The following is a 24,489-nucleotide window of genomic DNA, read 5'->3' as shown; positions in this document are numbered from 1 at the left end:
TTTGGGGAACTCAATACATTTAAAAGGACCACATCTTGAGAATGTGGCATTGTTGTGATCGTTCTTGTAGTTTTACCTCTTTTAATACCATTTTCTCCTTTACAAATAGAAGAAAGAATCCTATTTTTATCCCTGGAACCAAATCCAGCATTTCTGAAGGTACAATATATATTTTTTTTTTTTGGTACAATATATTTTATAGTCAAAAGACTCTTACCCACCAAATAGTTTACTCACCCAGCAGGAGCTGGCCCAGTGTTTCAAGAGAGAAAAAAAGCAGTCTGCCATAAAATGGAGAACTAGCAAAACACACACTAGTGACTTCTTGACATTTTCATTCTCTGCCCTTTTTTGTAAAATAGTTTTCTTTAACCTCAAAGACGCTGAAGAGAGCCAGTGACCCAAACATACTTCTTCAGTTTAGGAGCAAGGAACACTCAGCAAAGTTCAAGAGAAATTCTGGACTGTAGTTCAGGGGCAGACATGACATCACTTTTTGATCCTCAGTTTGCCCCCCACTAACTGGGAGCAGAGACAAGGTGCAGACCTGGGTCCTGGGACCCCTGGGATCACTTCAAATGCTTCTGTGGTCTTCATTCTGGTACTTCCTCCAGAACTGTTCTATCTAGAATACATCAGAAAGGTCCCACCGCAGCCCTGATTCTGAATGCCTCCCACAATCTACCTGTGTGTCCCATCCAAAATGGACAATGGGATAGGAATTTCTGTGACCCAATAGTTAAAGAAAAATGTCTTCCAAAGAACATTCAGTTCAAAAAACAAAGGAAAAGAAAGAGACAGGGGATCTTAAAGCGCCCATTTTCTCAAGCCGGATGGCGAAATTCCTAGACAATAGAGCTGAAGTGCTCATGGAGAGGTAGGGATGTTTTTGTTTTATTTTCTTTCTTTTTTGAGGGGTGGGCGGGTAGTAAGAGGCATTCTGGTTCAAGACGTTGGTTTCATAGCTCGTCTCCCAAGGAGGAAAAAAAAACAAACACTGATGGCATTTTTTTTCCTATGTGAAAAATCTCTATCTCCCTCAACGGCCCCAGGTGAGCACCTGAAGCACACACTTCAGACACAACCGCACAGCCATGGGTACAGAGCAGGCAGAAGGGTAACGGACAAGATGGCATCACTGCTGTCAGGAAGAAGAAGGCTAAACAAGCAGCATTCACCTGCCTTTTGTCCCTCTACCCACACCATCTGGTCGGTCCGCAGGGGCTCCCTACAGAAATAGTGCTTGGATATGCCCCGGGTGACTCAGATTTTCTGTCCCTTAATTTTGGAATGGAATTAGGTTTTATTTATCTCCACATTTGTTGTTTTTCTAGAAGCAAGCGAGTGGAGACATTTGCCATTGGTCGGTCACTCACCATTCCCATAAATAGCGTCTGTGTGCTTGTATGCGGCGGAGAAAGGCCGACTAAATTCCAAGACTGACTGACCCACGAGCCACAGCGGAGGCTCTAGGCCTGATGGATCTTAGTTCATCTCCAGTGCTCACTCTGATCATTTGGATCCGATATGACCTATATAGTTTTTATTACGTATTTCTGACAAAATCAAACTCCTTTAAAGTACATTAAGACCTGTCCTATGCAGACACGACTGAGTCTCCTCTTCAGCCACACCCACAAGGACAGCCAGGGAATTAGCTAGGCTATAAAGGCCCAGAATCTCCACTTGTGCACTTCCTTCCTTCATGTATTCCTCCATTCCTCTATTTTAAAAAAAGTTTCTCGTTTTTGTGGGGTTTTTTTTTGTTTGTTTGTTCAACCATCCTCCTGAGTCCAGATGACTGGCAGAATCCCCTGTCCTCTTGAGTCTGCATCCTTCTGTCTACAGATGCCTCTCTATTCCAACACTTTCCTTTGGCCTCAGTCACAACCAACGGTGTCTTCCTCTGGCCCTCGCCTATCTCTAACTAATGTCCCAGCTGTCAGCTGACTATCTTTGGAGACAAGGAACAGTATGGATGAGCAGAGGAGACACATGGCAAGAGAACATGGGGGTGTTTAAAAGGAAGAACAGTGAAGTCGGTGACAGAAACCGAGGCTCGGGGGCTCATGAGAAGACAGAAGGGGAAAGACAGAGGGGCGACTCTCACACAGTGACTGATGGGTGCAAAGCCACGAAACTTTAAAGGGGCCGGCATTCTTAAGCTTCTGTTACCTTCATGAAGGGGACTTGGAAATGGCCTGTAACGCAAAAGACGGACAGACATACAGGATGAGATGAACTAGAACACTTCACCAACTTCAATTATGCATAAAAAGGGAAGAGAATGTCAAAAGGCACAGTAGAGGAGCTGGGAGATGGCTCAGTCAGTCAAGTGCTATGGAAGCATGAGGTCCTGAGTGCAAGCCCCAGCACCCAAATAAAAATAAAGGCGGGCGTGGTGACACACACTTGCAATCTTAGTACTGTGACAGTGGCAACGGGCAGCCAACCTGGTGAGCTCCAGGCCAATGAGAGACTCCGCCTCTAACAAAGAGAAAAGCTACATGAACCAACTCCAATGATTCCCCTCTGATGTCCTCATAAGTGCCCCCATCGTGCATACGTGCACACAAACGCATACATGTGCACTCTCTGTGTCTGTTTGTCTCTGTCACACACATGGACACACACACACACTACAGAGAAGGAAGGCCAATCACCTTTAACTCCTCAATAGGCATCTAAGTCCCTGGTACTATTAGTACCAGTAGATGCCTTGACACACCCCTGATGGGCTCCAGTTCTTTCACATAAACAACAAACTCCAGAGGGAGCAAAAACAACGTGGGATTTGAGTGCATTTTGCTTTAAGAAGCTGAATATCAACAATTCTGACAATTGCAATGGCCAAAACAATCAGTGTTAAGTGGCCCGGACTTAAAGGCAAATCTGCCGAAGCAATTGGTTGTATAGAAAATTGGCATTTTTCAATCCCAGAATTGATTTAGTATTACAGCACTGGGGAGTCCAAGTTTGTAGGATACCAATCATGTCATTTACCTCATTTTGTTTCCACACAAATTCCTCTTCGGTTCAACTTTAAATGACCCCATCCATGGCCCCAAGTACTCCCTCAAGGGATTACTGCCAAATTCAATAGGTCTCATCATTAGGAAAACATTCCCGTTTCAGAATCGTAGTATTAGGTCTCTGGTATCATGTGATAAATACAATTTTAAGAATGTTTAGCTGCCAATAAAAGATGAATGCTGCATAATTACAAATCACTAGTTTTCGAGCTGTTAGCTAATTGTTTTCAGGTTACTCGTTTTCAACTGGCTTATCTTCCCCCTTCACCAATATAGAGCCTCCTCTCTTATATACTGCAGTGGCTTTAAAATACATCAAAAACTCTTCGATACTTCTCTCTTCAAGAGGTGAAATCTAAGTGGGATACATGGAAGGAATGGCTGGTCGGAAAAGCTTTTACCTTTGAATTATTTCTGTTAAACTGAACAGTGCTTGCTAGTAATGCCATATCCGGGTAGGTAACAAGAAATTCCTACAGCTCACAAAATTCACAAACTTTCAAAATGGAATCAAAATGTGACTTCCTATTCCCCTAAAACTTACACAAAGATGTAAAATAGCACTTTTTAGACTTACTTTGTTTTTTTACCTATAACATTTCTATGAATACCATGCTCATTCTAAATAGTCAGATAATGTACTAATGCTGTCAGTCTCTTAATGAGTCTTGAGTTGGTGACAGACCAGAGTGGTCTCATCACAGATGATGATGGAACTAACTCACCACTATTGCTTAAGTGACATTATTAAAATCCTGATTCAACACACTACTCACACACGTGGTGATGGTGGTTTACACATACCTCCCACGCTGCTGCTGGGAAACTAACAAAAACATAGAGTTGCAAGGCTTCCGAGACAGCTCAAGAGGTAAAGGTGCCTGAGGTCAAGCCTGAATCCCCAGAACCCACAAGGTGCAAGAAGAGAACCAACTTCCATAGTTGTCTTCTGACTGCCCCGTACATGCCATGGCGCCTGCACACTCAGATACATGAGCACACACACGCGCACACACACACACACACACACACACACACACACAGAGTCAAGTTTAAAAGCATACAACTATATAGAATATACATACTTGGCAATGACAATAAACTACTATGTTAGTGGTTTATGTGTTTATTATTCTATATATTTTTTTTAGAATGTTTTATTATAAAACTGAGTTTCCTGAAACCAGTATGCTGTATCCCACCAGGAGCAACCTCACACATCTTGTTTTGACTGAATGTTTTGTTTGCACTAAGAGGTCATGTTGAAGCCTACAAAATGGAAGGGAATCTTTGCCAGCTATTCTTGAGACAAGACGTTAATAGCTAGAATTTGCAAAACAAACCAATAAAAAAAAACAAAAATAAAACAACTGCAAGAATCTAAACTTACCCAGACAAACACTTGCCAGTCAATAGATGAGCTAACAAAATAGACAATCCTCAAAAGATGAAACACAAATAACCAATGGGTTCTCCTAAATGGGGTTCAACATCCCCAACCATCAGGAAACTCAATTAAGACTGCCTTGAGGCCCACATACTCCCGGTCGGAATGGCTGTCATCATCAAGAAATCAGACAACAAATGCTGGCGGGAACGTGGGACAGAGGAATGCTGGTTCACTGCCATTGTGAGTGCAAACTAATATAGCCATCATGAAAATCAATAAGGGGAGGTTCCCCCAAAATTAAAAATAGAATGACCATCTATACCAAGCCTTACCATTCTTGGGCACACCCAAACAACTCTGTATTCCACCAAAGAGGTACTTGCACACCCATGTTCACTACTGTTCTATTCACAATAGCAAGGAACTTGGAACCAGCCTAGATGCCCATCAGTAGATGAACAGATAATGGAAATGTGGTACTCAAATACCACAGAATTTTATTAATCCATAAAAATGAAATTTTCAGGAAAATAAGCAGATCTGGAAATCATTATAATGAATGTAATAACCCAAATTCAGAAAGACAAAGAATATCCCATTTTTTTCTCATATATAGATCCTAGTGTATAACGTATTCAGCTATATGTAGTAACGGGTGGGACATGGGTAAAGCCTGAAAAACTAGAAAGGAGACCAAGAGAGAGAGTAAAGGAGGTGTTAAGGAATGTGGTGGGGGCAATAGGTCATGTGTATCACGAAGGTGGGAAGGAAGGCTTGGAGAGAGGCTACAAGGTGGGTTATTGGAGCCAATGGAGTGGGAAAGATGGGGCAGGGAATCCAAGAAAATACATTTCATTTGAAAATGGCATAATGCTGTCTAATATTTTCTACACCAATTTCAAAATGAGATTAAATTACAAACAGAAAGTGATTGTGACAAGTGGAGAACACACGCCACCAAGGTTTGTAAGTGTGCCCCGTGACGAGCGCCCACCAAGGTTTGTAAGTGTGCCCCGTGATGAGCGCCCACCAAGGTTTGTAAGTGTGCCCCGTGATGAGCGCCCACCAAGGTTTGTAGGTGTGCCCCGTGATGAGCGCCCACCAAGGTTTGTAAGTGTGCCCCTTGATGAGTGCTGACCAAGGTTTGTAGGTGTGCCCTGCGATGAGCTGACCCAGGGATGTCTCTCAGACGTAGGGCATACAAGGAGCTCAGTGGAGTAGCTAACACAGAGAAGGGGCCAAACATGATGGAGAACCTCTCATGTTCCTAACTAGTCAATCTTCAAATACCAAAAAACACAACTTATCGTAATTTCTGAAGGGCTTCTTTTTCCAGATATACTCAGGTGTGGCTTGGAAACTGGAACCTCTGACAAGAAACATGAATCACTTTCTCCATGAAACGTCTTTGAAATAATCCTTTAGACAGAGTTAACTACGCTTGCTCTACTTCTATGTGCAGGACATGGCAAGGCATGCTTGATGTGTATTCACACAAGTACCACACTATGGTTGCCCAGACCAATAAAGATGAAAGAATAGGAGGCATGGTGGGGTTGCAGGAGGACTTCCTGAAAAGATTCCCCAAGCCACACTCACTGGACCAATGACAACTGGACATTCTCCATCCTATGTGAGCAAGAATCCCGAGCCCTAATGGAGAACGCTTCTGTTAGTAATCTATACGGAACTATCCATTGGCGCCTGTAGCCACACAGACATCCCTAGTTAAAACCAGTGGGTCATAAAACAAAACAAAAATACATCAGTGTGGGAAAGGGACCTCTGGGGAGCAGGGAGAGAAGATAGGAGTGAGATGCGGAGAAGAGAGAGGCTGGAGGGTGAGAGTCAACAGAATGCACTATAGACAAAAACGATATTGTCAAAGAACAAATTTAGTCATTAAAAAACATTCAGATGGGCACTCAAACTCATAAGTCAGGCCAGGGAAGACAATTCTCCAAGTTTTCCGTGTGTCTTGGGGAATTTTGAAGCTTATCCATCCTTCCCCCTCTTCCTCTCTATCTGCCCAGCCATCCCAAGCCTTCTTAAAAGAGAGGGGTGTGGACGGGCATAAGCTATAAAGGGGGTGAAGCAGAGAAACAGGGCAGCTGAATTTGCCCTCACTAGAAGGCAATCACTTTGGTACCCTGAGTAGATAGGGCATGCAGCTGTTGGAGACCAGGGTAGAAATAGAACCTGCAGTAGCTGGGATCTTTCTGTCTATATTGAAGAGAGGACACGTTATCTGAGGTGAGAGGGGATTATGATGAAGCTGCATAGACAATGAGGATGATGAACAGTGAGGAGGATGAATCAAGAAATGCCCCGCCCCACAAGCCAGATCTCACGAACATCAGGTCTTAGTTGAGTAAGCATCTGCTCCTGAAAGAAACACGTTCTTAGGCACCAGCGCATGCTGTTCCATCCCCAGGTCTTTGCAAAAACTCCAAACTCTGTTCTTGCACCCAATATTCATATGGCTGGAAACTTCCCTCTGGTGGCTCCAGCTTCCTTTGGTTAGTCTAACTTCCATTCCAGCTACTCTCCAGTACAAACCCTTTAATAAGCCTTCTGTTGACTCTGGTTTAGCCAGCATCACCCTTGCCTGGGAGAGCTCTGACAGACAGCTAGCTGGCCAGCCCCACACTGGTTTCCTCTGTCTACGTGTTTTCCAGTCCACTGTGCCCAGAATGTCACCCATAATGGTATTTTTCTACCTTCATACAACATGCCTAGCTGTAGCCATATTGTATAGATTTACTGAGACTAGCAACTGATTTGGACAGAGTGTTTCTCAACAGTCCTTTTTCTACGCCACTGGCATGGTGACCGAGAGTGAGAGAGAGAGAGAGAGAGAGAGAGAGAGAGAGAGAGAGAGAGAGAGAGAAACAGAGACAGAGACAGACAGACAGACAGACAGACAGAGCAGTCAGCAGACCAGATACCTTTTCCGGGCTCCAGGAAGGGGGGGATGTAACATGTGAAGTCTCTTAAAGCCATCATTCAGAGCCACACTCTGTCTCCCCACTTCACTGGCCAAGCCCTAGTTAAGGGGAGACGTGCAGGAAAGGCCCAGTCAGCCCACAGGAAAGAAGTGGCCAGAGAGGAGAGGGAAGAAAGAATTAGACATAAAAATTATCACCTAGCATTATTATGTATTCTGGGATCAATAAAATGTAAGGAGGGGAGTGAGCAAGGTCAGGGAATCACTCTTCACAGGAGTCCTCGCACCCCTTTCCCTCTGTGAAAACAAACCAGTGCCCACCAAAACACGTCGTTTTCATTAACTGTCTAGTGACCAAGGGACCAGGGACTCAGCCTTTAGACCAGTTACTTCCCTAACTGAATCACAGTAGTATTTTTAATTAATAAATAAAGAAAATAATTAAAATATTTTGTTTGGGAGGAGGTGAGCCTCTAAAATAAAATAGGCCCCTGTGCAGGCTACTCCTTGGAATGCGAGCTCCTCAAAGTGTGGGAGGAAGCACTCTGGTTTCTGCTGGATCCCCCTCAAGCTGCTGCAATCCTTGAATGCACCTGTAACCATTAGCCTGGTCATTAAACAGCAACCCAGCTGTTGGATTGGCATGTTCCTACCCTCATTAGGGGAGAGCACTCAATCCCACACAAGACGCCTGGATGCTAGTGCGGAACCCCAACCAGACTCTCTAACCAGCTCCATAGACCCTGTTCTCTCAGCAAAGTTTTCCAAATCCATTGATAGGCTACAAAAATTATTTTATGTAATTGTAGTGTTGTTCACAAAAGCAACCCTACGTAGAATGTTTTCATTAAACCAAAATTAAGAACCAGGGCTGGGAAGATGGCTCAGTGGATAAAAGGGTTTGCCATGCCAGCAATGAGGACCTGAGCTTGAATCCCTAGGTCCCGCATACAAGCCAGTCACAGAACTCGAGCATCTGTAATCCCGGTGCTTCCAGAGAAGTGTGCAGTAGGCAAACAAGGTGGAAAGCAGGGACTGACACCCATATATGTACAGCGGCATGTGAACACCTGCATAACGCACGTGTGCACACATGTACGAGTACACATATCCACACAAGGAGAACCTTGTAAGCTTGTAGAAAAGCAAACTTGTAAAGTACACTACTTAGATTACTAGAAGTTTTTAATAACAGGATACTGCCGGTATGCAGGTAGGATAACCTAAGAAGTTAGAAATTATTTCAAAGTTACAGACACATTTACTTGATACCTACCACAGACAGACAGTTATATACACATACATACACACACACACACACACACACACACACACACACACACACACACACACACACAATTTGACCCTAGAATAATTTGGAGCCATAACAAGAGTTGATTTTTTTCAGTATCTTGAAATTATCCACAACAATTAGAAATATCTTTGAATGTCAGTATAATTATGAAAGTGTGAGGCTTTGGAATGAAAAGTTGTCTCTGGCACTGAAGACTGACCGTGGAGGAATTTAAACTACATAATCCTTCCTTCTAGAAGGCTTTGCTCCATCACTGTTTATATGTTGCTGGATAAGCTTCTTAGAAGTGTTGACAATCAATCCACGTCTACCATTTCCCAGCTCTCTCTAACTATGTGTAGCTGACCAAGAGACAGAGAACCTTCCCACTCACATACCTTCCTGGACAGAGGTAGGATCACACAACTCTTGCAGAAAAGTCTTACACACCCTCTACCTCAACACCAAGTGCAAGATGGTGCAAGCAAACAGAGAGGAACACCCCATCCTTCTGTGAAACCTGGATGCCTGAGATTAGCTAGATTAAACCCTGTTCACTCACGGGAGAGCCAGTCTATAGACATAATCAAATTTTACTGTCTATGCTGCCAAAGGAAAGCTTTTGCCAAACATCATCAAGGGGAGGGTGAGTCTTTAGTACCTACCTCCGGCCATAACACCCACATTGCATTACGGTGTGGAATTACAAGCCTGTGCAGGTGACTAAGCGGCTCTAGGAACCGGGTTTTACAAGGGAAAGAGTATGAAGCTTTACCATTGTTCTTTCTGTAAATTGTTCTGTTCTCATACATTAGCCCTCTGGATGCTTATTCATTTGTGGCTGTTGTGGCTGGTGGTTTGTTATCGGCTTCCTGGACAACTTGGTCCAAATTCCATTACCATTTAATGCCCAGTGGAATCAATGTGGAGCCACACACAAAGATGGATCTACTTGCACATTCATCAATGGAAATCCCCGTTTAGGGGAGGCTTCAAGTGCATCCCTGGACATCTCTCCATCCCAATTCACATTTGGTTCATCTGGAAAGATGTCCTAAAATGCCCTCTGCACATCTGTCTGCAGCTGTCAATCTTCGTGCAGTGTAGCTTCCAGGACACGAGGTCTTTCCTGCTGTTTTTCTTTCCCTGCCTCTTCCAAATTAAAAGCATGATGTTTCACAAGGGCAAACTCCTCCTCACTAGCATTTCCAACAAGCTGATGGGCTCTACATTGTAATCCATCCCTTCGGCAGGAACTGGATATTCTTCTGTACAAGAAGTTCTATACCAGTTCTCAACAAGAACTACAATTCCTCTCATCCAAATCAATTATCCCAACTTCTGCCTTTACCTGGCTACCAGCCCTTGGAGCTTCTTCCCTCGTTTGGAAAAGGTCAGGCAGTGCAGGATAAGCTTGATGCTTCCGCACTCTGAGACGCCTTCTGTTCCATCACAGATGTTCCCATCACATCCAATTCAACAGCATTCTGTCACTAGCCAGAAGCATAAGGTCCTCTGCTCAATGCCCTTGCCTGTCTCCTTGGCTGCATCGGTAGACATATTTGGAATAAATGCTATCTCTCTCCCAGTGTTTAGATTTGGGCTGTCTCCTCTAATGATCTGTAACCCTCCCCCCGCCCCGTGTGTGTGTGTGTGTGTGTGTGTGTGTGTGTGTGTGTGTGTGTGTGTGTTTGTCTGTCTCTCTCCCTCCCCCAATTGGATAGCCAGGAAGACCCAGATGTCCCTGATTGTCTCTTTGTTGTAAAACTCAGTCTGCCACCATGGGAAAGCCTCACTCCAGACACACCGACTTCTCTCTCCCAGAGGACAAGACATCGCTACTTGTCACCACACCCTGACATGCTTTCATGTCCTGTCATTTTTTTCTGGCACGTCTGAACACAAGCCTGAAGGCGAACACAGGCAGACACACATTAACAGCCGTGCCGCTGAAAGTGTGAAGAAGATGTCTCATGTGCCCATATAGTCCATCCTCCTCAGTGTGGTCAGACCACAGTGGAAATGCCAGAGCGTGAGCAACAAAACCACACTGTGAGAACATTCATTGCTTCTCTCCAACCAAACTCGGGGGGCCTGGGGAGCTAGTCTACCCATCAGGGAGGAACGGAGGCTTCAGTCAGCCACCCTCCAGCTGTTGGGTGGGAGATGAACTGGCTGGGCAAAGACTTACTGGGAAAGATCAACACAGACCATAGAATCCAGGGAAAGACAACTCCTGAGGTACCAATTTTCTTCTGCCAAAAGTTGCCTAATGGACTATGTTCATGTTGGGTCAGCTCTGGGGCTGCCTGTTTAAAGAAAAGGCTTTATATTTAGCATTTTCAAAAGTGGACTTTCTTTTAAGCATAACAGCATTGTGCATTTGTGGTACCCGTATTTCTCTCTCTTTTCTTCCCATCCGTCCCCTCCGTACATCAGAACATAAATCATCAGTCCTCTTAAGAGTCGGAGTTATCTGTGTTTATAGACCTTTGGGAAGTTAATCTATAAAACATGACATATGCCTCTTCTGGAATTTAAGATGTCTGCTTCCTTGAATATAACAAAATAAACTTTTTAGAAGATGATATTGAAATATAAGCAGCCCACTTAAAAGTTGAGCCCTTACCGTGGGAAAAGCACTGAAATTAGCAAGGAGAACTCCAATACCAAGGCTAAGGGGATGGCTCAGCGCTTACCACACAGACATGAAGACATGGGTTCAGGTCCTCTGAGCCCGTATAAAAGCCAGGAATGGTAGCACAGGTCTGTAACCACAGCACTGGGTCAACAGATGGTGGGCAAAGACAAGAAAAATCCTGAATCACAATAGCCAGTCAACCGAACAGTTAGCAATAGCCAGTCAACCTAACAGTTAGCAAGCCCCAATTTCAAAACAGAAGGTGGAGGAATATAAAAGAGAACATCTGATATCAACTTTTAGCCTCCACATGCGTGTGCTTGCTCGTGTGTGAGTTAGCATGTGCATGAATGCACACTCGCACATACACAAACACATACACACATAAAACACAGAGAAAATTGCAACTTCAATTTCAAATTTCTACTCCTTCCTAGTTAGGAGACTTGCTTTTTTTTTCTTTTTGATTTTTCGAGACAGGATTTCTCTGTAGCTTTTGGTCCCTGTCCTGGAACTAGCTCTTGTAGACCAGGCTGACCTTGAACTCACAGAGATCCGGCGTGCGCAGCCACCACCTGAGGAGATCTGCTTATAAAGAGTCACTGAGGGCAGTAATTGCTTCTCTCTCAGTTCCAGCATCACCTTCTCTAACTGGTCACCAGGAGACCAAGGACCGTCTCAGCGAGGCTTGTGCTCCTGCTATTCTGGACAACTAACTCAACCATCAACCCTAGCAAATCCTGTAGTGCCCTGGATCCCTCCTGGTGAAAGCATCCTACCATACACTGTAATAGAAACGTTAGTCTCAGGTATCAAGCTTCCCACGGAACACTGACTACAGCAACAGTACATCTGATGTGAACGGTCACCACCCTTGAGGGCTTTTCCTAGTGTGCTTTATCAGACAACTGAGTCACAGGCGCCTGGGTATATGCTATTGCAATCATCTCAATCGACTGTTATTTAAGCATCACGCTTCAAATGTCCTACTATTTCAAGCTTCCCCTCTGTATATTAGATTTGGCTTCCGTGTGGCATTCTTTTTAACACATCTCCCAGGAAGGTGCTAGATAAAGAGCCTCCCTCGTTCTCACCTTCCCGAAGACCCCAGAGCACTGGAGTTCTCTCTGTACCTTGGAGCTGGTGATTTTTTTTTTTGGACCATCTACTTGGCAGTTGTTTTTGCAAATAATTTTTACTTTTAAAGGAGACACAATTCACACACTATTAAAATCTGCTCTTTTTAAGTGTAGAATTCTGTGATTTTTTTTTTAGTATATTCATAAGACTGTTGAATCATCATGACCTAATAACTCCAGATCACTTTCCATCACCCAAAAAGAAACCCCTGGCCTATCGGCAGGCACTCCCTCGCCCTGGCAATTACTGATCTGCTTTCTGTCTTACGGGTATGCCTGTTATGGATGTCTCATATACATGGGATCACATAGTATGTGGTCTGGACTCCTCTGTGTCTGGATTCCTTCACTCCACGTAAGTTTAGAGTTCTAGCAAGTATCTGTACTCCATTCCTTTTTAATGGCTCAAATTCCATCCCATGGAAATAGCTCCCTTTGTCTAGTCATTCGTCATTGGATGAACATTTAGTTCATCGCCTCTTGTTAGTTACTGGACTATGATGAACAGTTACATACAAATCTCTGTGTGAATGTGGGTTTAAAAAAAATTCAACTAGGAGTTAAAATTGCTAGATACATTCACTCTGTCTGTTAACTTTTTTGAAAAATCCAGGTGGTATCTTAATATACCACCCAGCCCTGGGACCACGATCCAGTGTTGTCACCAACACCAGATGTTACCAGATGTTTTCTGTAAAGATCCAGGGCTGACGGCTGCCATTTTTCCAGTCCTGCAATCTGACATTCTTGAAAGAAACTCAACTAACTTTCCAGTACAGCAGTTCTCAACCTGTGGGTCACTACCCCTTTGGTCAAATATCAGATATCCTGCACATATAATATTTACATTACTATTCAGAATAGTAGCAAAATCACAGCTATGAAGCAGAGGCAAAAATGACATTAGGGTTGGGGGTCACCACAGCATGAGGAACTGTATTAAAGGGTCACAGTGTTAGGAAGGTTGAGAAGCCCTGTTAGTGTTTTCCTAGGGCTTTCCAATTTTCTGCTGCCTCCAAACTTGAAGATGTACCTGAGCATTAACATGGAGCGGAGGGCAAGCTGGGAGGACCACTGATGATGAATAGCAGGGACAAGCAGAGCGACTTGAAAAGCTTTTGGTGTAACTGTCCAGTTCCCAGTTATCAGCTCATCAGATCCAAAGTCTAGAAGTGTTTAGTAGAAGAGGAGACTGAGCTTCAGACTGGGGCCTGGCTCAGTGGGTTAAGGGCCTACCACACAAGCATGCAAACCTGAGTTTGGGTTGCCAGCATCCATATCCCCTCTCAGTCCTCAGCACACTGTGGAGTTAATGTGTGTGGATTTGATCTCTTCTACAAAGAGGAGGGAGAGGGTACTGAAGGACCCTACTCTTCCTGGATGACCAGGGCTGCCAATCCCTCCTCTCTGTCCACACTAGGTTCCCCCTCTCCTCCGACCTGACAGGTACCTTCAGGTCCCTCCTGCTACTGCCTCATCCCCTGTTGTTAGTCTTCCTTCTGTCATTTTACTCACAGTTCCTATTTTAGCATCCTTCACGGCCCTGCAGAATTGCTTGTTTTCATAGCTCTCCAGCTCAACTTCCAGCTCTCAATATAGTGCTAGCAACAGTAAAAACAGCCGCATTTCCCTTTCTGTATTTCAGATATGACCTATGTTGCGGTCCTTCCTCAGCCTTTTTTGTTTTGTTTTGCTCCAGTTCTATCTTATGGAGGGTTTGAATAGGGTGCACCCTCATGGAGGGCATGAGTTCGTCTACTTCACTAGCTTTCACTGGCTCCCCACTATAGAAAACGCATACAAGAGTCAAAGGAGTTAAAAACTAACATCATTTAACTTTCCAGAAGACAGCTCAGCAAGGTTTTAGAGTTTAAATTCTCACAGAGATAGAGATAGTAGGTATATATGTGTGTGTGAGAGAATATAGAGAGAGAAATAGAAATACATTTGAATAACAAGTCAACAGTAACCAACGAAGAACACCATATCTCATCTTCTTTCCAGGAACCATCAAACCATCTTTTCCTATCAACTCAGAAATGTCTTCCCCTATCAATACGATCATAAGGTTTCAAAAATGCCCTTCCAATCACTTCCAAACTTTAGAGAGTTTTCAAAAAGTGTTTCTCTATATGAGAGCCTGAGAAATAATAAGTACGTTTGTTCACTTTTAAAATCAGAATTTAAAAACCACTGCATACTCAGGGGTATTTTCCCAGAAGGAATACCGCCTGAAGAACTCAAAAGGTATTGAAGAACACGGTGGTTGCAGCTGGTCTTTTGGGACTGGCAAGGAACTGTCTCGCCTGACAAGGAGATGATCCCAGTGGTTTCTCCGTCTTCCCTATGGTCCTGATTTACTTTTGTCATCAACTCCGTAAGTCACACCAGACTATCACTCTTGAGCTCAGTCACCAGCCTCAGAAGAAAACTTTTTTTTGGTTTGTTTTTGTTTTCTTGAGACAGGGTTTCTCTGTGGCTTTGGAGCCTGTCCTGGAACTCACTCTATAGACCAGACTGGTCTCAAACTCACAGAGATCTGCCTGCCTCTGCCTCCCGAGTGCTGGGATTAAAGGCTTGTGCCACTACCACCCCGCTTTTTTTTTTTAGAAAACTTTCTTGAAAGATGAAATATAGATGAATTTTCTATGGTAAAAAAGTGTCAATCACTAGAGCATCATAACATAAAGTGTGAGGTGGGGACAAACATAGAGTATCAAATCCACAGCAGATTCCAGCTTCTAAAGCATCAGACAGTAGCAAAACCCTTCCCAGGCCATTCACGCTATTCCTGCTAGCAATAGAGAATCCTTCTCCACCTCACACCTGGCACACTCTTTGGTCAGTCACGGTGAAGGCAATCAGTCAACACGGACTAAAACAGAACGCTGCTGGCAAGAGAGGGTGAGTCTAGCTCTCGCCTCTGAATGGTCTGGGTCTCGCTCCAACGCATTCTCCCCGCACAGACGCTGCCAGCAGACACTCCGTAGTACCTAAACCACAAATCTTCACATTCCCTCCGCTTCCAGCCAGGGCCTGCGTCCTTGAGCTTCACCCAGGGAGATACCAAGCAAGCTGGCCCCAGATACAATAGTCCTTCACAAACTCCGGCAACTCTTCCCTGCCATCTGCGAGGTAGACTGAAAACGAGGTGGAGCGTTCAGCATAAAAATAGCTAGCATAGGTGAACCTCAGAGAGTCCTGCCGCACAAATCGCGCCGTTCACCGGGAATGGATCTTGGCAGCCTCACTAAAGAAAACATTTTATCAATACAAACATGTCAGACATGCAGCTGCACCTAAAATTAGAGGGAACACGTCTCCCAGCAGAAGAAATCCTACAGAAACAGAATCTCAGGCGAGTCACTCCAGATTTAGTTCCAAAGTCCTGGAAAAATGTCTTTCCTCTGAATAAGGAAACCAGGCTAAAAAATCTGCTGTCTGGTTGTTTTAGGAACCAAAGTAGGTGTTTTAATGACTCTTGAATTTTATCTACTGTGACACATTACAGCTATCTAAACCAAGGGAAATGTTTCCAAACTCTGAGACTCTAATCCAGGAAAACGGCTGTTTGAGCAGATACTCACCCTGAAAGGGTGCGGGGCCTTGATCCTGCCCGTATCGCAAAGAGAAAGCGCCTTCTGTGGATTGCTCTCCAGGGACCACCTTCGGGGCTGGGAAGTACTTGGGCTGGAGTACGTACTCCTGGGTCTGGCCATGGTGAACCATCACATTCTGGGAAGACAAGGGTGCCACTCTGGGGAGAAACAAAGAGAGGGCAAGAAGATAAGCAGGGCGTTTTAAAAGCCAACTAAGAAGGAGAGAAAAAAAATCGAACGTCGAAAGGCACGCCCTCGCCACCCAAGGCTCATCCGTGGGTATTCGTTTACAGGTGGAACCATCCGGTGTGAAAGGGACTGTCTGTGTAGTCAAAATGCATAGAGAGACACGGGCTGCAGCAGGTGGGTTTCATCAAAGACTTCAGAGAATCGCTACCATAGGCTTCATGCAAAACATAGGGCATCTATTTCTCAGAAGAAAAAATCAAAAAAAAAAAGTAGACACAAATAGGTACACACACAAATAATAAAAACTAAATGAGCACAGGAGCAAAGAGCGAGAAATCAGCTGTAAGTAAAGAGAACCCGCGTGGGACAGCAGGACTCTGTTCCCAAATTGCCTACTTCTCCTGGGTTAGCTCACTTGGTTCTTGGAGCCTCAGTTTACCATGCTGTAGCAGAGAATTGCTACAACCCAAGGCCAAGAGAAAAGATGTTCATAAAAATCAGAGCGCACTAAAGCAGAAAAACGAAAAACAAAATAAACTAAATTGGGCATGGTGGTCATGCCTTAATGCCAGCATTTGGGAGGTAGAAACAGAGGTATCTGGGGTTTGAGGAAAACCTGGGCTATAGGGAGATATGCTAATTCAATATACACACACACGCATGCATAATTCCTTCTGAAATATATGCATATATAATTAAAATGTCTCAGGGAACTGGGCAGTGGTAGAACACACTTTTAATCCCAGTACTGAGGGGGCAGAGGCAGATAGATATCTGTGAGTTCAAGGCCAGCCTGGTTTACGGAGTGAGTTCCAGGGCAGCTAGGGCTGTTACACAGAGAAACCCTGACTTGAAAACCAAACCAAACCGAACCAAAAAGTCTTAGGAAAATATCTATTTAACTTTATGTTCGATGTCATAATTACCTAATATGGCTACACACATTATGGTCAATAACTCAGGTTAAGTGTTTTATAATTACCAGATCCTACAAATAACAAGAATAATGAATCATGGGTGAAGACCAATAATGAAAAGAAAAAAAGATACTGACTTGTTTATTTATTTCTTTACTTACTTATTTAGTGTGCCATCTGTGTACGTGTGTGTGTGTGTGTGTGTGTGTGTGTGTGTGTGTGTGTGTGTGTGAGTGTGTGAGCGCGCACATGCCGGAAGTAGGCAGCCAATGTCTTCTCCAATCTATCTGCACCTAACTGAACCCAGACCTCACCAATTCAGTTAGGCTGGCTCTTCAGCTTTCCAAGGGCTCTGATTACTGGCCAGCGCTGCCACACTGGGCTCTTTACAGCACTGCTGCGGATCAGACTCCAGTCCTTAAGCTCTCAGGGAAAAAAACTCTACGGACAGAAGCATCTCTCCAGCAGCCCCACTCATTTTCAAGCACTATTAGACTCCAGCAGACAAGCGCTAACAGCAAACAGCCTTTGAAAGGGACCTGCTTGCCCATGTGGCCTCACTCTATAGATGGGTTCCTCAATGGACTGCCCAAACAGTAGAAGAAACACCAATCACCATGTCACCAAAATCCCACCATTTGGTATCTTCACCAAAAGAGTCAAAGAGTCTCATGTAAGTTTCCTCAAATTCATTCTGGTTAGGAAGGAATCGTGAAGTAGGACCAAGCATTCCTGAGCGATTAGGGACCAGAAGTGGCTGAAGGGAGCTGGCACCTGTGGTCTCGAAAGGCCTAAACTTGGATCTGGATCTTCCCAGATGTGGTGCCACACAGGGCAGTCCTTTGTCACCAGACTAATGACTGAATTAGGAAAAGCCCAAGGATTAGCACAATAAACACTTATATTTTAATGATGTAAGTGTTGTTTTGAACTAGAAGTATGCTCGGGGGTTAGAAACAGCTGGACAAATCTGGCCGTCACAAGTCTATTCTGCCAGCCTCCTCCCCAACTTGGAAGTGGCTCTTTCTCCCTAAGCCACTCTGTCACCCTGCACATAACCTAGACTAGCTCCTGTTTGGAACAGGAGGACCCAGAGTTCCAGGAGACCTGGAGAGCCACTAACCACGCCTGTCTTGGCCATGTCCAGAAAGGTGAGTCTGGGAGGCTGGGGGCTGCAGGGCTGCCTTCCAGGTGAGCCACTCTCCCCTCTGAACTGGGACGGCAATGGCTGCAAGAACTGGGCTGCAGATGTAAATGCACAGGGCTCCTTCTGCGCCATGAAACAGGCGAGACTCAAAGGAGAGAAGACAAGCTGTGTCCGTCACGTGGCAACAGCCTTCCAGCTTCTTTCACCGAGCCATTTTAGAAAAAAAAAAATTCATTGGTTTTTAATGATTCCAATTTCTTCTTCCCCTGTTTGCAGGATGAGGGGAGCCTTTGTGATGAGAAAATGCCAAGCAACTCACATCGCTGTAACTGTAATTTTCAGGGGGGGGGAGGTGCAAATTCCTGAAAAGAAAATTTAAAAATCAAAACCATGGGGATTCTGGTTCAAAATAAAAGGGGCATGCCCATTGACCTCCTTTCCTCCATCCTTCCTCACAATTACAGGTAAAGGGGAAATTCTATAAAATCTATAGTAAAACTCCAAATTTTACTATAAATTCTAAAATACTGCCACACTGGTAACTTCAAATATTTAGTATTTAAATATTAATATTTAATATTCCATATTGTCCATCCACTGGAGAATCTCTCTGTTTTATCCACTCCCTCAGAGGCCTCAGGTCCACCTTCCGTTCCCATCACTAGTACCTGTCCCAGCCAGCAATCATACTTTGTATTACTCACGAGTAAACATTAAGAGGCGTTAAAGCAGATGTGTAAGGTAGTCAAAGTATAGTGAAAACCAGTGGCTACTACAGTAAGGGGGAGAAGCGATGCTTCCCATGGGGTGGGGTGTGCCCTTCTTTTCCTCAGCCTACAGTAAGCAGCATGTTTGGCCTGGAGATGTAGTTTGCATCTCCACTAAGGTCTGTATCTGTACACAGGCAAATGAATTTCACCTAACAACAGCCACCATCACTGTGAAGGGTATTCTGACATTTTTGTCCCTCTGGTCTATTTTTTTTAGCAGTCCTGGGCTATTTCATTTATTGCATGCGATAACTCAAGGCTTAAGGATGGCATTGGTCAGCGGTCCCTGTAGGACTTCAAGCACGGATGAATCCATCTCTCGGTACTTCAGTGGTTCTGGATACTGAATCCAAGCGAACGACAATAAGGACAAGTGGGGCCAGTGTCTTCCAAGAAAGTCTGTTTATGGAGACAATTATTCTCTCCAACTTAGCAAGCCAACCATCCAGAAGTCAAAATATAACCCCACCCCACCTTCCAAGGTTAAAATTAAATTAAAAAATATTGTTCTTCAAAGGAATGAAACTACCTGAGGTAAAAATCCCAACATCTATTCCTCTCCTCAATAAAGCCCTCTCCTGTAGACAGAAAGACGGTTCCCCATATGACAGGGAGCGATCAGAGCGTGATGCAGGACAGAAGATAAACAGCAGAAGACACTAGAATAGAAAATATGACTGAGATCTGGGGACTCAGGGAAACTGAAGGACATGACAGAGGAAAAAGAGGAGAGAACCCATTCAAATGTGATGTCGGGAGCACCGTCCTCCAAGAGGGATGGAGAGAAGAAAGAAAACACAGCTCAGTGCAGAGCAGGCGTCCACAGAGAAGTATTACAAATGGGCAATTGCAAAAGAGGACCGAATGATTAGAGGCTTCCATAAAGGTCCAGGATTGGCTGGAGGAAGCTGAAAAATTCCGAAAGAGGAAGAATGGAAGTGGGGTCCCCCCTCTTTCCCAACCGAGGGTCATGAGATAACACTGGTGACCGTGACTTTGACAGCCGAAGCTGCTAGAAGAACATGAAACCAAGGACAAAGTGTACTGTTGGACTTCACGGCAGAGGCAGGAAGCCAGCACATGCAAAATAGTGACCCTGGGAGGAAGAAGGGAGAACAAGGGAGAGGCAAGCAAGTCTTCGCTCACTGTGACATTTTTTTTTTTTTTTTTTTTTTTGGTTTTTCGAGACAGGGTTTCTCTGTGGTTTTGGAGCCTGTCCTGGAACTAGCTCTTGTAGACCAGGCTGGTCTCGAACTCACAGAGATCCGCCTGCCTCTGCCTCCCAAGTGCTGGGATTAAAGGCGTGCGCCACCACCGCCCGGCTCACTGTGACATTCTTAATTAGGTAACATTCACAGCAAGCGCTGTAAAGACCAGCTACCTCGGAGAGTTATTACCAGCTCAAGGCCAAAGAGAAAAGGAGGAGCACAGAGGTACACTGAGCAAAAGCTGCTGGGAGAAGGGACCCATTTATGGAGAAGGGCCACCTTCATTTCCCAGACAGAAACACACAAGGGGGTCTCCAGAAGACAGGTGGGGAAGGCCTCCACGTAGAAAAACAGTGACCTTCTAAATAGCCACTACCTTCAAAAAGCAAAAATATTTTTTTTTAATAAAAGGGGGAAAAATTTAAAAAGTGAGCCCTCAAGATGAGCTAGTAAAGATGCTCAAGGCCATACTTGATGGTTTCATTCTCAGGGCTCACTTGAAGAGGACGAGAACCAGCTACGGCAAGTTGCCCTCTGACCTCTACACGCATTCTGTGGCATGCACGTGTGCAAGCATACAAAATAAATGTGAAAAGATTTTTTTTTCTAAATTTTTTTATTAAAAAGCATGGACAACTCTTGGAAGACAGTCATGTATAATTGTGGAGACACCTCATGAGAATGGGGATTTATATTTAAAATTAATCTTTTTGTTTGTTTGTTTGAGACAGGGTCTCTCTACCTAGCCCTAGCTGTCCTGGAACTCACTATGTAGAGCAGGCTGTCCTGGAACTCACAGAGATTTACTTGTCTCTGTTTCCCAAGAGCTGGGATTGAAAGCACAGTTCATACAGATTACACACAACCAGCATCCTTTCTTCAATGTCATGTGATTAGATAGAAAGTCTAGCTTACTTTGTAGACACAACATTTTTCACAATTAGGATTTGTTTTCTCTTTTTCCTGATGAAAAACCGTTTCCATGCACCATATTTTGATCTTATACTTTTCCTTCATAGATCCTTCCCTCCACTCTACCTACCCAGGGGCATGTTCATTTTCTTTCTGTCAAAAATAAAATACCCAAGACAAAACAAAACAGCATAGGAAATGAAAAAGCCTGGAGTCTGTTTCACGCAGCCCAGCTGCTCCTGGGTAAAGATGGTTCGTGGGAACATAGTCGATACACCCAGTGACACTGGAGAAAACAGATTTTTTCCTTTCCCACCAGCACCAGTTGCAAAGGGCTTCTTGGTCAGGAGTGGGACGTTCCGCCAACTTCCCCTTTCAGTGCTGGGTTTTGTCGTCTTTAGGCCTGCATCCTGCTCTACAGCCACTGAGCTGGCAGCACACACGTCAGGTCCAGCAGTTGAGACAGAGAATCACAAAGAGCAGAAGTTCAAGGTTATCCTCTGCTACCTAGAGAGCTTAAGGCCACCTTTGGCTACGTGAATCCCAGTCACAAACAGTTCTGAGGAGAGCGAACCACACTCAAGTTGGCAGCCTTACTTTTCTGCTCTCTGGCATAGAGTTAAGGATGGCTGACATCTTCCTGTCCTCTGAGAGAATACAGGCTCCTATTCAAGAAAGCAGTTCCTCCCCTAGGGTTCATGACCTATCTAGCCTCAGGTTCTTCCACCCACCCCCACCTGCTGGACTTCCATGTGTGTTTGAAAACACTCTGCTTCTGCAGTGCAAGGATTCGAACCCAGGGCCTCATGTATGCTATAACAAGAACTCTACCAACTGAGCCACAGCCCCAGACTCTTCGTTTTGTAGTGAACTTGAGAATCATGGTTCATGGAAATCAGTATAAATCAACTCATTAAGATAGATTAGATAGATAGATAGATAGATAGATAGATAGATAGATAGATAGATAGATGAGAGATAGATATGATAGATAGATAAATAGACAGATAGACATGCAGACAGAAAGACAGACAGATAGATACATGATAGATAGATAGATAGATAGATAGATAGATAGATAGATAGATAGATAGATGAGAGATAGATAGATGAGAGATAGATAGATGAGAGATAGATAGATGAGAGATAGATAGATAGATAGATAGATAGATAGATAGATAGATAGATAGATAGACATGCAGACAGACAGACAGACAGATGAGAGAGAAGACATAAAGAGAATAGATAGGGTTTCAGAAGAAATTAAAAACCAAACAGAATAGGTCTAGAAACGACAAGCAGGAAAGGATTCCAAAAAGGAAAGGATAAAAAAAATTTACGAATTGCCGTATAGCAGCGGGATACCCAGAATTAGGACAGGCCACCGGGTTTGGTGGCAGGTCGCTGGCCACACGACAGCATGGCAGCAGTACCAGGAGGGGGTCAGAAGAAATGAGGGGTACGCCAGTAGGAAAGAAAAGGAGAGGGGGGGGGAAGGAGACAGCGAGGGCACGGCCGGCTGCTCAGAGATCTGCATCTATGGAAACCTCTGTGTCTTTGTAAACATGGGGCAAACAATTGCACAGAACCGCTCTCCTCAGAAGACAGGATTAGTCACACAGTGTTTACCCCGCTGCCTTCCTAGTGGCAACTTTTGGTACATGGACTAACTAAACTTTTCCATATTTCTAACTAAATCCATTATTTGACCTGTGAGAGGGTAGGAGGATCTGGCAAAGGACACAGTGATTTCCACTTCGAGCACAGACTCTGGACCTCACAGAAGGAAACCCCCAGTTGGCTGTAAAATGCTTCCCACAAAAGGTCTGTCTGACACCATCTGATCCTTTCCCCTATGGTGAGCTTCCTGAAGAGAGATAAGTGACCAGGGAGGAAGGCTCGAGAAGTCAGCTCCAATCCTCTGGGCTGGTGTTCAGCTGTAGAACTCAAGTCATCATGGGGGTCTTGCTGCCTTCAAGCTTCTGACAAGTGTGGATGATTGCTACTCCAGGAGAGGGGAAGACATCAGAGCAAAGAGGTTGTGCTTTCTCAGGAAGGACTCCCAAGAACATCAGAGGCAGTGCAAATTACTGGGGAGATGGTACCTAGCTTGACACATAAACACAGGGGAAGTGAGACAGGAGCTGTGGACTGGGACCTCATTCATACAGAATCACCTACTGGACCAGAATACATCAGAGGTCAGAGACTACTGCTGAAGTCTGGAGGACAGGGGGAAACATACTGACTGTAACAGAGCGAGCAAGAACTGAAGGATTCCAGGAAACAAATGTAAAACACAAAAACACCATGAAAGCAAAATGACCCAAAGAAACACAGAGGAAGCAGAAGGCTGGAGACTACACCAAAATAAATGTAAGAATAGTCCGGCAAAAATTCTTAAGGGAAACTTCAGCTGAGATGAAATAGACCAACATAAAACAAAAGAAAACAAACAAACAAAAACCCCACAACCCTGCTTCTGCCTCCTGAGTGCTAGAATTAAAATTGTGTGCCACAATAACTGGCTTTGGTTGTTGTTGTTTAAGCTATGGAGAGGACACTAAAAGAAGCCGGTGGGGACAGGTGGGATAGTTGAGTGGGTAAAGGCACTTGCCACCAGACCCGAGTGCTTGAGTTTCATACCCCAGAACCCATATGGTTGAAGGAAAGAACCAACTCTTGTAAGGTGTTCTCTGACCTCCACACATATTCCATGGCACACACAGACACACAGACACACACACAGAGACACAGTAAGTGACTACATAATTTTTGAAAGAATCCAGGGGACATAGCTCCTTCTTTGGAAGCTATAAACCAGTAACAGGTAGTGTGGAGACCATCCCTGTTGTATGGCTTCATTTTCTGTAAGTGCCTAAAAAAAATACAAACGGTCTGAACAAGCCAGTGAAAAGTCAGAAGCTGCCGGGCAAAGATAGAAAGCAAGACCAAACCATACACTACCTGCAAAAGAGCCACCAAAACCACTGAGACAAGCAGGGTGACCAGGAAAGAGTGAGAAGGGCTATGCCGCGTCACAGCAATACAAGAACTGCAGTGTTCATACTCATCACAGAGGAGTTGATTGCAGAGCTGAGAGTCTTACCGGGGACCAGGATGCTTGACACATAAGGTTAATTCATCAAGATAACATAGCACCTGTGCCTGCTGGGCACTGAATGGCAGTACATCAAAAGACAAGTCAGAAATGCCTTGGAAAAATAAGAAACAGTTAAAAAGCAGCAGTTCTTTCTGTTTTTGTTTTTGTTTTGTTTTGGTTTTTTGAGATAGGGTTTCTCTG

The 24,489-nt window shown here is 44.4% G+C and overlaps 1 protein-coding gene across 6 annotated transcripts in view; it reads right to left on the bottom strand.

The window, feature by feature from the left end:
* The window catches only part of Ltbp1 (latent transforming growth factor beta binding protein 1), a 381,235-nt gene that overhangs the window by 216,092 nt on the left and 140,654 nt on the right, over positions 1–24,489 (bottom strand). For all 6 annotated transcript variants that reach the window (XM_075955861.1, XM_075955859.1, XM_075955860.1 and 3 more), the window contains one exon: positions 16,031–16,200. In XM_075955861.1, the coding sequence (XP_075811976.1) occupies positions 16,031–16,200 (170 nt within the window). The remainder of the gene's footprint in view (positions 1–16,030; positions 16,201–24,489) is intronic.

This window comes from Microtus pennsylvanicus, chromosome 21 (genome assembly GCF_037038515.1).
Source record: "Microtus pennsylvanicus isolate mMicPen1 chromosome 21, mMicPen1.hap1, whole genome shotgun sequence".
NCBI lineage: Eukaryota > Metazoa > Chordata > Mammalia > Rodentia > Cricetidae > Microtus > Microtus pennsylvanicus.
This window is presented reverse-complemented; position numbering and strand designations above follow the sequence as displayed.